This window comes from Prunus avium, chromosome 6 (assembly GCF_965620075.1).
Source record: "Prunus avium chromosome 6, drPruAviu1.hap1.1, whole genome shotgun sequence".
NCBI lineage: Eukaryota > Viridiplantae > Streptophyta > Magnoliopsida > Rosales > Rosaceae > Prunus > Prunus avium.
In genome coordinates, this window is record NC_142289.1 from 14,624,806 (window position 1) to 14,640,791 (window position 15,986).

Consider the following 15,986-nt stretch of genomic DNA (forward strand, 5'->3'; position numbering starts at 1 on the left):
TGATAATGAGGTACTTTCTAGTGATGTGTCTACTTATTCATTGCCCCCACGCACTACCCGTGGAAAACCTAAAGTACAATATTCTCCTGATATACATGCCAAGTCCAAATATCCCATTAACCATTATATGTTAACTCATCGTTTATCTAAGTCATATGCATCATATTTGTGTCAATTATCTAGTGTATGTGTGCCAACTAAGTTGTAGGATGCTCTATCTGAGATGGAAGCAATGCATATTGAGATGGATGTGTGTCAAAACTGGGTAGATGCAATGCATATTGAGATGGAAGCCTTGAACAAGAATGCTACTTGGGAGTTAGTTCCTTTACCAAAAGGAAAAAAGGCAGTTGGGTGCAGATGGGTGTTTACTTTGAAGCATAAGGCTGATGGTTCTATTGACCGTTACAAGGCAAGATTGGTAGCAAAAGGGTATACTCAGACCTATGGAGTGGATTACACGGAGACTTTCGCTCCAGTAGCCAAGTTCAACACTGTACGCGTACTCTTGTCCTTAGCTGCTAATCATGATTGGCCGCTGTTACAATTTGATGTCAAGAATGCATTTCTCCATGGTGACCTCAAAGAAGAAATATATATGGATCCTCCGCCGGGTATCCTTGTGACCTCTAAAGAGGGTATGGTGTGCAAGCTACGGAAATCATTGTATGGATTAAAGCAATCTCCAAGAGCTTGGTTCGGGAGGTTTGCTGCAGCTATGAGGAAATCTAGGTATGTACAAAGTAACTCGGATCATACTTTGTTTCTGAAACGTCGCAGAGGTAAATTAACAACTTTAATAATTTATGTTGATGATATGATTGTAACTGGAGATGATCAGCTAGAAATACAGAGTCTTCAGAAATATCTTGCGTCTGAATTTGAGATGAAATCATTAGGTGACTTGAAATACTTTCTTGGGATTGAAGTTGCCAGATCTAAGCATGGTATTTTTCTGTCCCAAAGAAAGTATGTTTTGGACTTGCTTGCAGAAACTGGAATGTTGGATTGTAAACCCATTGATACTCCAAGTGAACAGAATCACAAGTTGGGGTTGTATCCTGATCAAGCTCCTATTGATAAGGAGCGCTATCAAAGGCTTGTGGGAAAATTAATTTATTTGGCTCATACACGTCCTGATATTGCGTATGCAGTAAGTGTAGTGAGTCAGCTCACCTAGTTAAGATCATATGCGTATTTTGAGATACCTCAAAGGGACTCCTGGCAAGGGGTTAATGTTTTCCAAGTATGGTCATACAGATGTGGAAGGGTACACAGATGCTGATTGGGCTGGTTCAGCTACAGATAGGCGCTCGACATCTGGGTATTTTATGTTTGTTAGTGGCAATCTTGTTACGTGGAGGAGCAAGAAACAAAAGGTGGTGTCTCGGTCTAGTGCTGAGGCTGAGTATCGAGGAATGGCCCATGGTGTATCTAAATTACTATGGTTGAGGAGATTGTTGAGAGACCTTGGTTTTGGGCCTAAGAAACCCATGGATTTATATTGTGACAATACGGCTGCGATTGCAATTGCTCATAACCCTGTACAACATGATCGTACAAAGCATGTGGAAGTTGATCGAAATTTCATTATAGAAAAGTTAGATGCGGAGATTGTTTCCTTTCCGTTCATCCGTTCTGAGTACCAGTTAGCCGATGTTCTTACGAAAGCTGTTTCTACAAGTATCTTAGAATATTATTTTATTTATTTCTTTTTATATAGATATTATGTAATTAGGATTCCACTTGTTTTTCCAGTTTAACCCTACTAGGGTTTATAACCTTGTATTATAAATACCTCATTTCGGAGAATGAAATACATCTGAAAATATTCTACCATATTATTTGACTATAATAAAGGGCACAACAATGTCATATCTAACTAAGCATTCAAATAAAAAGTATAATTTGACAAGTAAATGTATTCCGGCAATAAAAGTTCCCAAAACAGTGATTGCATTTTGAAAATTCTAGAATGAACATCTTTTTTTTTTTTTTAACACTGGAATGACCACCTTTTAAGCCCAACTAAAACAATCTCAAACCATAAGTGTAATTTCATTCGTAGACAAGAACTTAACCTTTTCCTTTTGATGGCTACCAATTAGAAAAAGATTACCATCGATATTTATGCTTGAGAGAGAGAGAGAGAGAGAGGAGCACTGATTCTGCCACAGCTTACATCAAGACGACATGATATTCAAAGTTGCAGTAACTATTGCATTAAAAAGGAAACCGCTTCTCCTAATGGCTTTGGCTCACAACAATTTTTTGACAAAAGTGATTTTCAACCCATTTATCAAATGGGCTTGGACTTCCAAAAATTTCTAAAAATCACTAATGACCCCACATAAGCAATGCCAAATGGGTTCTTAGAAATGGCGGTGAAACTAAAAATTGAAATCCAAAAAAAAAAACTAAAAATTGAAATAATTTCTTTTCTTACCATACAACTTTCCTTTCTTCAAATAAGGGACATAAAAGCCAATGGGTTCCCACCACAGTGGTGGTGGTTTCCCCCTTCCCCCCATGGCACCCAGGATCGAATCCCAGTAGGGGTTTCTTTCCTCCAATGTAACCAAAAATAAGGGACATAAAATCAAAAAGGCAAAAAAGATCGGAATAGTTTTTGAATTTCTCCACAAAATCAAAATCAAAACCCAAACTTTTTTCAAATCTATGTAGAAGTTACTCCCTTTCCCACCTATCCTTGCGTTCCATGGACACCCCTTCTTCTTCTCCACCTTCTCTACAACTCCTCGCCTCCAAACCTTGCGTTCTCAGCGATCAAGCCGACACTGTAGACCATGAAAACGCCGCCACCGCCACTGTCGATGCCAACCCCAACCCTTCAAATCCAACGGTCCGAAACCTCTCGCCGTGTGATGAAAGCCCAACAAAACCCATCTGCAGGAACACAAAGAAGACGAAGAGAAAGGTATTAAAAGATGCAGCTGCAGCGCCATCTTCGTCTTGTGGTTCAACTTCTTCGGGTTCGTCATTCAGGGGAACACGCGTGGCGGGCAAGCGCCGAAGCCCTAAGATGGTTTTCACTGCGCCTCGAAGAAACCCTAATGCCGATGAGATCGCGTTCCGGTTGGGAATGTCAATTGCAGCTTTTGTTGCCCAGGTTCATATTTTTTCTATTTTTGGTTCTTAACTGGTTTTGTTCTGTGTCTGATTTGCGAGATTGCGGGTTTCAATAATTGGTCGTTGTGCGTGTAGAAAGTTTATATCTTGGAGTTGAATTTTGGTATTTGTTTGTGGTGTGTGTGGAAAAGTTATGATTTTTAAGCGTTAGTTGTTTGTAAATCTGGTTCTTATACCCTTTTGAAGTTTGTTTCTCGGATTGGACTTCTGAAATTCTCAACCCGGTTCTTTGCTTTTGTCGTTTTGAACTTGCAGAGTTGTATTTGAGGTTTGTCTAGCTAGAAAAATGTGAGATGGGTTGTGCCTTGATACAAAGAATTCTGTCTGTAGTTTTTGAAGTTAAAGTTTGGAGGATTTAGTGGTCGCTATACTTTTGTAGTTCACATTGTTGTATTGATAAAGTTTGTGTCTTTTTATACAAAGTTAGTGAGCTTGTTTACAAGGATTAATGGGCAATGAATTAATAGGCATTAAGTGATGGGAATGAAATATGTACAGAATATCGTAATTATCACTCTCAAAGGAAATATGTAACTTATTTGGAATGGTTTGTGGTTGTGGCTTGTTGCTGTGTCCCTATTAACCAATTCTTTTATGACTTAAGCTTGATTTTGTCTTTGGGATCTGTAGATTGTGAATATGGTATCTTTTTGTTCTATTCGTTCAGTAATATGATTCTGCGTATTAATGTAGATTGTTGTTGGCCTTATACAAATTTAGCAAAATGGAAATTGTGGCTTCCTTAGGTGCCCTTAATCTGTATATATTAGGATGGCACAGTATATGCATTTCTTTTTATCCCTCTCTAGTGTTGGATTGGATAACCTCTTAGTTCCTGTAGTTAACGATGTTGAATGTTTTGAGCTCTGAAATCTGAAGAGAGAGAAAGTGGCTTGTAGTGACTAGCTACCTAATATTTAAATATACATAACAATCACTTTTTTTTTCTTTTCTTTTTGGAATTTGTGGGGAGAAATTAATGACTACTAAACGTAGTGAGCATGGTTGGAGTAGGAATGTCGAAAGTGGCTAAGCCCCCTTTGGAGATGCTTAAACAACTACATTATTTAAATATTGACCGACAAATTCTCTAAAACATGTTTTGGATTTTGATTTTAATAACTAAGCCTTTTCTTTTTTGTTTCTTCAAATGATTTTAATATGAAATTTTCTTTTTCTCCTTATAGAAATTGATTACATTTTCTAGGCAGCTGGATTTGTTACACATGGAATTCATATGAAACATAGAAAACCTCACGTCAAGTTCAAGGTGCTTGGCGTTTGTTTTACGTGGTCTATTTTTCATTATTATATGAAGGAAACAGTATGTTATTCATGTGGTGTTATTTTATTTTACTCATGTTGTTGAGCCTTCATTTCATCTTTCATTTCTACTTCTTTTCTTGATTCTTTCCTTGTGGGTTTTTATGGTGTTAGTTTCATGTGGTCAGTCTTCTCTGGCTATTACCTGTGCATGGTGCTTCTTCCTTGACTGATTGTGGCTCTTGAAGAGATAACATTCCCTGCTTCTGTTTCACTTTTTGTAATTCTCAGTAAGTGTACTCATCGATAATTTGCGTGTGATGATATTTTAATATAGATTCTGGAAAGAAATGGCGAGGTAGGTGGAGGGATGTCTTCTGATCATCTTGCTAAGGTACTCTTCTTTTCATGCTACACTACCTACATCAACAATAAGCTTCACCTTACACCATCAGTTCTCTGTATGTACTTTCTTTCATTGTCAAAATGCACTAATTAGTTCATTGGACATGTAATTGACTCACGTTTATTACTTATGACAACTCAAATTCATATGACCAAAGTCGCCCTTCCAGTAACCTGTCAGCTTGTGATATCAGGCTGTTTCGTACTTGGTTTGATGAAATAGTTGTCACAGTAAAAATGAAGCCTGCCTGCAATGGTGGGGTTGAACAATTCTATACTTTCTCCTCACTTGCTTCATAATTTTATTTTCTTCATATTCGGATAATAGGGCATCAACTAATTATACATCTATTTACTGGAGTGCAGATATGTGCTTCAGCTGTCAGAGAATCTTTAGCCAATGTAAGTCAGACTTAACTGCTGACTCATCCATTGAAAGTGGTTTGAAGTTCCTTCTTGTTGTTCATATCAACACTCCACAAGTCCTAGATGCTAAAGTCGTATTTATCTGTCTTGACTGCGTATTGGGCTACAGGTTTTCGGGAACACATTTGATTGTTTTATCCGGAACTTTGAAAAATCATTTGGGAGTACCTTGAGGACTCTAAAATCGATCAAGGAATCATCTACAAATAACAGGGGATGTCTCTCGAGCCACCAAAACATGGAAGGGTCTTCTTTACATGTGACTCATGATGAACAAGATGGTGCAAGCAGCTCTGATATAGAAGATTGTCACTCAAAAGCAATGTCCCACACTGATGCAACCCAGGGTCAATTAAATTATAGAGATGAATTAAATCGGAGTATGTTAACAAGTTCTATTAACCTGGAGCTTGCCCTGCATGGGCAAACAAACCAGTTGACTTGTATTCCTCCAAGAACATCTGAATCTGGAGCTAACCAGTCCATGCTTAGAACTATTGGGAAGTCTGTCATAGAGCAAGCCCGTGCTAATGACCTCAAAACATTGGAGCTTAATCTTACAATGCAGAGACTAAAATTGAAAGAGACACAGCTAGCTCTCAACTATGATTCAAATCAACTGCAGAGGTCAAAAATTTCGATGGACGTATCAAAAGCATCCTTCAAAGCTGAAAAGTTGAAGAGTCAATTAGAAGATACAAGACATGCTGAGCTGCTTAAAAAGTGCATTGACTGTCTAGTTGCTGGTTTGCTTGTCATGATCGCATCCCTGATATATGGTGCTTATGTGTATTCGTACAAAAGACTTACTGAAGCTACTGCATCCTGCACACCTTCAACAAAGGTAATTCCTTTTTTCTTTTCTGGCTTCATGTGATTTAGTTTAAGCTTCACTTAGTTGTTAGTGCTGTTATTATTTGGCTTTCCTATATGCCTATTTATGTGATCCATAACTCCAGGTAACAAGATGTTGCTAGTTGTTTAGAACATGAGAAAATACCGAGACATGATATGTGGATAAAATAAGTAACTCATACCGAGCTGTATGTATGAAAATCAGCAATAGCCTCTTTCTTGACTACTTTCCTATAAAAATCTTTCTCCAAGAAACAGCTAGAACTATCTATTGGCTGCAGCTTTTTGGATTGTTCCTACACCTGAGTTACATCAATAATTGATTACATGTAAGAAAATCTCAAAGGGCAATTTTTAGGATTTGATTTTTATTATAGAGGGAATCCACTGACCAGTCCAAAAGGAAATAGGTTCACTTGATTTGGTTCTATTCTATTGAAGCTATAATTCAAGATTTAGTTATTTAGCTTGTTAAGTCTTTACAATTTAAGAATTTGGTTAGTCGGGTTTAATTGTTATTGCATTCTGTTGTTCAGGTTTTAAGTATTTTGGGATTGCGTATAAATGGGCCTTTTTGTAATGAACACTTGGACAGCACTGTAAACAATATATGCATGATATATGTTATTTCTCTCGTACATACCGTAACATTGGTTTTTGTTTTCTGGTAAATTTTAACTAATTCTTTTTCTATCCCAGGAGTCAAAGTCTTGGGTGAGCTGGAAAGCCTGGGATCCAACGGCATCTTTCAATTCAGGGTTTCACGTTCTAAGGTGCAAGGTTGAAGTTGTGAGCCGAATGCTATTTGGTGTCTTTGTGATTCTTGCAATTGCTTTTTTGCTCCTCCAGCGCTCTGCAACTGCAAAACAGATAATGCCAGTAACTTTCATAATCTTGCTACTGGGAATTGTGTGTGGTTTTTTTGGCAAGCTTTGTGTAGACACATTGGGAGGGAGTGGGTATCATTGGCTTATATATTGGGAGACTCTTTGCATGCTGCATTTCTTCTGTAATGTATGCACATCTGCTTTGTTCTTTATCCTCCATGGACCGATCGACGTGTCTCAAGGAACAAAAGGAAAAACACTATTTCCATACTGGATTCGGCGGGTGATTTTTTATGGTACTTCATTTCTGTTTCTGCCACTCTTTTGTGGCCTCACGCCTTTCGCAAGCGTTGGTGAATGGAAACATCATTTCCTGCTGCTGGTCATTAATCCTGGTTACTGGTGACGAAAGCTGGTTTCTAGAGTACTGAGAGGAGCTGCTTCCTTTTTTCTCAACAAGGTAGCTTTTGCCTTTCAGCATAACTTAGTCTGTACATGATGTCAAGCCGTTGTATCTGGCCCAAACAACTCAGCTGACATTGTAATAGTATCTGATGTATGTGTAATTCAAACGAAAGGGCCATTTTGTGCTATTATCGTTTCTGGTCTAGTGAAAGTAAGGGAGTGCAGGCCGGGAAGTATGAGTGCTTGATGTGTATTATCATATGATTTGCTGCTTGCTCATGTTTTATGGGGTCATATATAACATGGATGAATGTTTTGGGCACAATTCTGATCTAGAGCCTCTAAATTCCATTTGCATTGGACAAGTTTCAAGTATGCTTTGTGAATAGGTATGACCAAATCTATCATTCAATTGTTGTGTATAGTTTGTCATAATGTTTGTTTCTAAAGCCTTATGCTTTCACCAGTTCTGTAAACAGATTATTTAGGAGTCATTTTTGGAAAGAGGGCCACCGTCTAAAGTAGAACCTGTTGAGTTTTAAGTATTACCATTTTTATTGTAGCCGAACTTGGGACATCTTCAAACCTTGTTAATGAAGGTATTTATGTTTGGTTTGTTATACCACGTCACCATGATGACATAATACAACTGTTCTACCTAAAACGATAATTAAAAAATCATTATAAAATAAAATAAAATAAAAGGCAACTGCTTTATTCACAAAAAGGAAAGGACACATTCACAACTGTGTTGTCATTCATCTTGCTCCTACAACATCCCAATTGTGGTAATACAAAGCGAATGTCAATTCGAAAAAGAACATTACTCAGAGAGAAATGAAGACATTCTAAGCCACTGGAAAATTCCAGCTTCACAGCCCCACTAGTACAAAATTCAAAAGCCTCAATGTATCTTACAAATTCCTCCTGTGGTAACAAGTGCACCTCATCTTCTTTTATCTAAAAATTCTGAAGCTACAAGTCTACATCTGTCTGGGAGACACCTAGGCTGTATTCAAGCAATTCTATATCGAGGCACCAGGGGATTGCCTCCCATACTTTTTCAGAGTACCAAGTCTTTATCTTAGAGTAGTTAACAGCACGGCCAGACAAGGCTCGAGACATTTCAAATCTGCCATCTTGACCTTAGAGGAAATAATCACAATACCTCATGAGCTTTGCCATAATACCTGTTGATGAATGGAGCCTGCGAGGCAAGAGCACCCGGAAAACATTAATATTGAACCATATCATGGTCCACTTCTATATGAAAAGTGCAAAGGGTAATGAACCCTGGCATGTTCAGAAAAGCTCTCTTCATTGTATTTCTCTTTCTTTAAGAACCAAAAACCTTTATTAAAAATGGAAAGAAGGGCTTAAACACCTTTCTTTAGTTATATGGAAAGCATGCTAAACAGAAATGGAGAAATAAACACACACAAAATAGAGGCTAAAGAGAGGATGCATAGACAATCATACCAAACCCATCACATATCTACTCTTACATTTTACTAATAGTTAATGTCATTAAAAGAGATAAAAACCACGCTTAAGGTTTTGCTACACCAACTTCCTATCAGGATATGCAGAAGTCTAAAGTTAATATGGTTTCTTTGTGCATGTCATGAGAAGTTAATTGTGTGACTTTGAGAAGATATCCACTAATATTCATCAAGTTGACATTGAGCAAGCCCAACTTTCTTTGCCTACATGTTCTCAGGATGTGGATCTCTCCGGAACTGTTCATCACACCTAAATTTTGAATCCTTACCGTTCAAGTCAGATCACAAGATCACAATTATGCTCACAAGTAGGTGTTTAATCTCTCCGCAAACCACAAAAAACAAAGTACCTATACAACCTTTCCTCTCCTTTGCTTTTTTACTTGGCACTGTTTTAATCCAAAACCCAGAACAATTTTTTTGTGCTTTTCAGGGAAGCACAAAACCCTTGTTTAAGGATTCGTATTTTTCAAATATTAAATTTCCCTTCGTTTTGTCTATCTGAGCGATTTGAAGTTGTGTTTCATCAATGATATTCCTTTTCCACATTCGACAAAAACAGCCACCCAACAGAAAACATCATGTAGACCACCTCTGTTTAAGCTTTAGATCCACTATTCAATCAAGTACCAAAATTTCAGTCAACCCCACCTCATTCACCATACCAAAAACTAAATAACAAGGTTAGCAACACCCAAAATCATGCCAGTTTGGCGCTGTAGTTATGCATTGCAGAGATCTCAGATCTGGAAAGTGGGAGGCGGGAGGTAATAGACAAAAAGTTAAAAGAAGAAAACGCAAGGCATGGGCTGCAGAGGTTTTGACCCTGGAAATAGGGAGAGGCAGAGGTGAAGGGAGGAAATGAGAAAATGGAAGGAAAAAATATAACAAAAAGAAGAAGAAAGACTTTATTCTTTCTAAGAAAGACAAGCAAAACCAATCTTTTATATCAACTTTGGAATTAAAAGCTGAGGTATGATCCGGAGAGGATGTACATCCATTTACTCAACCAACAATCAATACTAAAAATGCCTACAAGTTGCAAGACCTAACTTCTAAGAAATGAAGAGAAACAAAAAGCTGTAAGCTTAAGCCAAGGCATGTAACTACATTAAGCATCAAATACTACATAAACTTAAAAACATACTAATTATTGGTTGGCCCTAATTGATTAGAAGAGACTCACAGTTTGAGGAGATATATTGAATGAATTAGACAATAAACATTTTTTTTTAAAGAAACGATTTGTATTAACAGAGAAACAAAAGATGTACAAAAAGCAGAAAAACAAGAACCACTAAGACCTATGAAGTTACAGACCCCAGCATAAAACAAAACTATGAAGCTATAACACCCGACCAAAATGAGACTTAAATATAAATATAAAGATAAAATTAGACAACAAACATGAACAAGACTAATTCAAAAGAGGAATGGCATAGGTGGATAACAAAAGCAGCAAGAACAAACATCTAAGTGAACTGGATGAGGGGAGACTGACAATAGAGTATTTGGCAGGTACCTAAAGTGTGCATACCAGTGGCAAATACAAAGAATGAATCACTTCTAGGAGAAGAGACAATAAGGTCGTCATACTGAACATTAAAAAGGACTTAAGCATCAATAAAGCCCAAGGAAGATCCTCCTCTTCTTTCTTTTTGCTATTATTTATATATTTTGAAAACGAGAACTAAAGAGGCAGTGGCTATTCTGAAATGTTCCCAGAAAAACTGGGCAACGAGCAACAACCAGGTCTCTTTTCTTTAGCAAAATGTATGGAAATTTTTAATATATTATTCTTCTGCAAGAACTCACTGAATTAAAGGTCAAATCCTAGACAGAACCTTGGAAGTTCGAACAAACTCATGATTATACAACAATAGATCAATTGAATTACCAAACACCAGACTTTTTCTAAGCTGAATCCACTAAGTAAAACAGCAATCATCTGGCATTTATGACACAAATCCAATCCCATATAACCACACAGAAACTTTATCCGAGGGACTAACAGTGGTATGACCAAGACATTTGGAAAACCAGATGGGTCTGCTAAGTAAAGCAACATGACCACCTGATTCAACCAAATTTTCCAATGAACAAAAATAAAAAAGCAAAGGCATTCAAGATGGTAGACCAGCATAGTCTATTGCACATATTTGAACACCCAGTTTAAATATGACAACTATCCGCAACCCTTGACCTTGTAAGTTGCAACAAAGCTGCTTTCACATATGCCAATACAAATCCAAAATATCAGTGTTTAGAACATTACCTTAACATTTGATACGTCAGGAGTATCTGGTGTCTGTACAGGGTAGAACTTGTAAAACCTCATATTTTCAAATGCTGCTTTAGCTTCCTCACTCATTTCTTCAATGGCTTTTCTCCGGGCTTCCCTTGCCTATAAAAGAGAGAAATAGAAGAAAAATTATACTTCTAAACAAATTTTATACTTCTATATAAATATTGTTCAATCACCCAAATATAGCCAATTATATCTTGGTAAAAATATTAAAGAAAAAAAAGAGTACCTCCCGGTTATTTTTCTTTTGTTCACGTACTTTCTCCTTGACAAACTCCTGAGAAAGCATTAAAGGAAATTCAGAAACAACTAGTGCAAGGATAAGGGAAGGAGGAAGAGAGAAGTAGAAGGTTATGAGTCACTTCCATCTTTTTTACAATTTACCTTGAATGCATCCTTCTGGTCTGCAGATAATTCCTCCTCTTCTATCAATTTATCAGTGAACTCCTACAGGTTTAGAGACAATTTAGTGCAACACGCTTCATTGATGTTTTTATATCGTCTCTTTGTACTTAACAAAGGGGGATCAGCAAGGAAACAAATTTAACAAAACTGGGCAAAAGATGGGGGAATTCAATAATAAAAAAGATGCAAAAGCATGTTACCAGGACTTGCTGTTAAACATCATTAAATAACCAAAAGAAGCTCACTCATCAAATGTTTGTAACTAGGAAAAATGATTACAATATAAATATGCACGTTGAAACACATTAGTCATTGAAATCAGAATACAATACCGAGGAAATACATCATTAGATAAACATTAGCCTTTCTATACTTCAGCTTCCAGTTCTAGTCCTGAATTAAAGAAGAAATTGCCATATTCTAACTCAAGATGAATCTCGTAAATGGCAGAGAAATATTCAATAGTATTGTCAATGTATCTGAATAAAAAAGAAAACAATTACAAATACATTAAAGAAGCATCACTATATAATTGGAAGTGCCACTCTCTAAGATATATATGGATTCCTTATAAAAGAATATGCTACAAAGGTCAAAATAATTTACAAACTTGAATAGTGAACTTATATAAAAAATAATCCTAGCCAATTAAAATAACCATGTCTGTATCAATGACAAGTAACCAGATGCAAAAGATAAAGTTGATAAGAAGCATCATAAGCGACACAATTTCAGAACTGAATCAATCCAAAACATACACAAACATAAAAAGTTTGATTTTGTACCTCCAATTCATCCAACTCCCAATCAAATTCACAGTAAACCTGCAAAGGGCAAAAAAGAAAGTCACTTCACCAAAGATCTGGAAGTGTACATACTGTAGTCATTCCATTTCATATGAGCACCTAGTAACTTGTTTGTGTAATGAAAAGATTGATCTTTTACTTCATTTGTCCAATTTCCAGAAACTTATGGCCACCAGTATAAGCCTCGCATAGGATTAAAATGGGTTGGACAAAGAGATCTAAGAGATATATAATCTCAGTAAAAGGATGTCCATGAGTTGTACTTAAATTGAAGTCAAGAAGGAAGGAGGACATAGAAGGATGTAGGACAAGAATAAATAAAAAATTCATCGCTTCATGACCGCATGCCAGCCTAGTACAGTTTTTCCTGTTCACTTATTTTTCTTCTTTTTTTAATTTAGGAACTATTATTGTATATTAGGTTCCACCCCTTCTGCACTCTAGCTTATCAAATAAAGGGAATCCATAAACCCAGTCATATATTCCATATCCAAACAATTTGTTGTCCATTAGTTTGTTTCATAAATAACTATAACCCTTACCGGCTTTGGCTCTCCTGGAAACATTATTGGGACCTCAGTGCTTTGCTCAAGCTCATCTTCCTTAAAAGGCTGATAGAAATCTGTCAAAGATGACAGCATGTCAAAACCAGTAGAGTTCAACATGCACTACAGACAATGATGATTGATCACCAACAAACATGAGTTGAACCATCCTATGTCAATAACCAAGTCAAAGTAACCATCATCAAGCCCCAAATTTATCCATAAATTTCAGAACATTAAGGATGGTATTTTCCTTTTCACTTCCTAACATAATAATTTTGAACAACCGAGAGAGAGAGAGAGAGAGAGAGAGAGAGAGAATCTCATATCCTTCAGATAATCAAAACGTCTATAAGTCAATGTGAAATTAAACAACTATAACAACAAAAGATAGTTTGGAAACCTACAAGGCAAACAGTACTCAAATTTCTTGAGACGATCTATCTTCATGTGTTTCAAAGCAGCCCTGCAATAACATTTATATAAATAACCAAAAAATAGTTAAATCCTCAAACAATGTGACAATAATAAAAGTTGGGCTCAAATAAACAGTGTAAGACAAAACTCAACAGCAAAACTCGAACAAAAGTGGAAAACTAATTTTAAAACAGAGGTCTGAAAAGCAAAATAGCAATGATAAAGGCTTACAAACACCCACTTTATCTAGGGAAAATATGTAAACTACAAGCCTGCCTAGGCGACTTTATAATTTATATATAGCGTGCATTTCAATGTATGACATATGGCCTCAAGTAAAAGCACAGGGTTTTAGTTCAGACAAGAAACAGCTAAGGAGGTGTCATTAGTCAGCCTCAACCAAGGGTTCAAAGCCAGCCAATGGGAATACATCAGCCACTCAGGTACAAATGAACATTATGGTACACATTCAATGCAAAACATTCTCATGGACAGCTATGCTGAACAGTGAATCATTCAGTGGCAGATCAACATGATGTAACTAATGTCTATGAATAACCTATGATGAAAAGTAGCAAATCCAAAGCAAAATACAAATAGACTACAGAAACAACCAAGATTTACTCCTTTTAAACAGCCAAGCAGGAATATAACATGGGATTGTTAAGAATATTTTACTTAATTGTCCAAAAAACCAAAACCAAAAATATAAAAAATTAGTTCAATTCGGTTATAAGGAAGTTAAAAACATAATCATGGCTTTGACTGAGTTAAACCAAACCAACTAAAATAATACAGTAATTTTAATAATTCCAATATTATATATCCAAACTCACTATACAGCAGTTCTGTAACACTGATTACAAAACCTAAAAACATACATGAATACAAGAAATAAAAGGAAAAAGAGGAAAGGGGAATGAGAATGAGTGTTATTCAACCTTCTTTGAGTGCAGCCCAAAATGAATATTTGAGATTTAAGTCTATCAACTTGGCTGTCTCTGTAGAAAGTTGAAAGTGCACAATGATATCAAGAAATTGACAAAGAACTTTACAACTTCCAAACAGAAGTGTTTCTTGAAATGAGTTCAAAACCACCAACACCAAATAGTACCTATTCTCCAGAGGAATATACGGAATCCAGTCCATTTTCATTTGTTTCATGGGAATTATTTCTTCAGCTTCTCTCTGAACTGAATTAATCCCAATCTTATCCGAAGGGGGGAATGGTGATACAACCTATAAGAGCAAAAGAAGCTTAGCAAGACAAGAGATGAATTATATGTATAGTAATGCGCAGTCAGGTTTGCAATTACCAAAATATAAATCATTTACTAAAAACATACAAGAAACATGTTACAAAGAAAAAAAAAATGCAGGATGCAAACTCAGTCTAAGAAATAAAAATTACAAGACGGTTGCAGATGAATTATTGTTTCCATTACCAAATAAACTCATTTTCTACGAACACGGGAAGTAGAACTATAAGAAACAACAATGTAAAACAACGAAAGACATACCCAAATGAGCAAACATTGCATTCTAAGAAGTTCAATTCAATATATGATTGAAGAAGTAGTAAACCAATTTCATTACAGTTGAAGTAGTACGAAGTAAAACTTTCACATAAATAAGTTATTTTATTTTATTTTGTAAACAGTAAAGTAAAAAGCTAACTAATTTGAGTGAAGAAAATTGGGCATCTAAAGCAGAAAACAGAGATGAGTTGTTGAACTTACAGCGACCACAACAGGAATGCAAACAACTTTGTTTTCACCATTCACAGACACCAATTGAGCTGCAAAAAGCGAACGTAATTGGAGAAATTAAACACATTGAAATGAAGAAACCAAAAAAAAAAAAATGCAAACAGAAGCTGGTAGCAGGTAGCTTACGCTCAGTACAACCGAAGAGATAGACTTTGTTCTTGCCAAGGTCATAGAGCTTCCCCCCTTCTTCAAAAGCTTGTTCGAGATTGGAGAAATCCCACTTGAATTGGTAAACGGAGTCCAATTGATCCCATTCAGTCCCAACAGGAAATGCAGCCTTCCATAGATCTTCGAGGTTCCGAGGGTCCTCCAAGTATTGGGGCTCCGATTGGGGCTCGGACGCCTTAACCCTCTTCGTCGTCCGAGTCCTTGTGGCTTTGCTGCTGTTGGCGGCTTTGCTCGATTCTTTGTGGTTCTCTGCCTCCTTCTGGCTCGCCTTCCTCTTAGCTCCCCTCCTCATTTTCGTGCTTTTTATATGTATTCTCGTGTGCTTCTTGTATTTGCAGCAGCTTGGTCTCAGGCTCAGCTCGCCAGAACCAGAGGAAAGAGAGATACAGAGAGAGAGATAGAAAAATAGGGTTTGGCGGTGGATGCGGATTCGAATTTTGGGAGGAGAGAGAGAGAGAGGCTTTGTGTGTGTGTGTGTGTGTTTTTTTTTTGTTGTTGTTTAATTTGGATTTAGATGGATGGGAAATTAATTAGGAGGGGTCAAAAGACTCAGGTGGCTTTCTTTCTTCCTAGTCTTTTGTATGCTTCCGGGATTAGATATCAGAGAACGGGATCCAAACTTCAAATATCTTTCTTTTTTGGGTAATGATATATTAACTATCATACTTGTCTTTTCATCAAAAGTGAGATGTTTTTTTTATGAAGGATTTTCAGTCGTTTTGACTCCTTAATTATCAC

At 36.6% G+C, this 15,986-nt stretch overlaps 2 protein-coding genes across 2 annotated transcripts; one reads left to right on the forward strand and one right to left on the reverse strand.

Moving 5' to 3' along the window:
* Positions 1-2,491: 2,491 nt before the first annotated feature.
* On the forward strand, positions 2,492-7,656 carry CPR5 (protein). The gene is made up of 5 exons (XM_088254746.1): positions 2,492-3,130; positions 4,751-4,807; positions 5,185-5,220; positions 5,354-6,088; positions 6,799-7,656. Exons 1-5 carry the CDS (start codon positions 2,720-2,722, stop codon positions 7,330-7,332), a joined length of 1,773 nt encoding a protein of 590 aa, XP_088110872.1. The 5' UTR covers positions 2,492-2,719; the 3' UTR covers positions 7,333-7,656.
* A 364-nt stretch (positions 7,657-8,020) lies between these two features.
* On the reverse strand, positions 8,021-15,775 carry LOC110754852 (protein HEAT INTOLERANT 4). The gene is made up of 11 exons (XM_021955973.2): positions 15,207-15,775; positions 15,051-15,109; positions 14,426-14,550; positions 14,253-14,312; positions 13,302-13,360; positions 12,892-12,971; positions 12,329-12,367; positions 11,523-11,585; positions 11,368-11,415; positions 11,109-11,237; positions 8,021-8,538 (listed from the first exon to the last, which is right to left on the reverse strand). The coding sequence occupies exons 1-11, from the start codon at positions 15,538-15,540 to the stop codon at positions 8,491-8,493; spliced, it is 1,044 nt and encodes a 347-aa protein (XP_021811665.2). The 5' UTR covers positions 15,541-15,775; the 3' UTR covers positions 8,021-8,490.
* Between the last annotated feature and the right edge of the window lie 211 nt (positions 15,776-15,986).

Bases quoted from the DNA above. Each gene is read 5' to 3' on its own strand.
- CPR5 (XM_088254746.1), top strand. From the start codon at position 2,720: ATGGACACCCCTTCTTCTTCTCCACCTTCTCTACAACTCCTCGCCTCC. The intron at 3,131-4,750 runs GTTCATATTTTT...ATTTTAATATAG, and splicing joins TTGCAGCTTTTGTTGCCCAG to ATTCTGGAAAGAAATGGCGA. The intron at 5,221-5,353 runs GTAAGTCAGACT...ATTGGGCTACAG, and splicing joins TCAGAGAATCTTTAGCCAAT to GTTTTCGGGAACACATTTGA.
- LOC110754852 (XM_021955973.2), bottom strand. From the start codon at position 15,540: ATGAGGAGGGGAGCTAAGAGGAAGGCGAGCCAGAAGGAGGCAGAGAAC. The intron at 15,110-15,206 runs GTAAGCTACCTG...CGCTTTTTGCAG, and splicing joins TCTCTTCGGTTGTACTGAGC to CTCAATTGGTGTCTGTGAAT. The intron at 8,539-11,108 runs GTAATGTTCTAA...CTTGCCTCGCAG, and splicing joins CTGACGTATCAAATGTTAAG to GCTCCATTCATCAACAGGTA.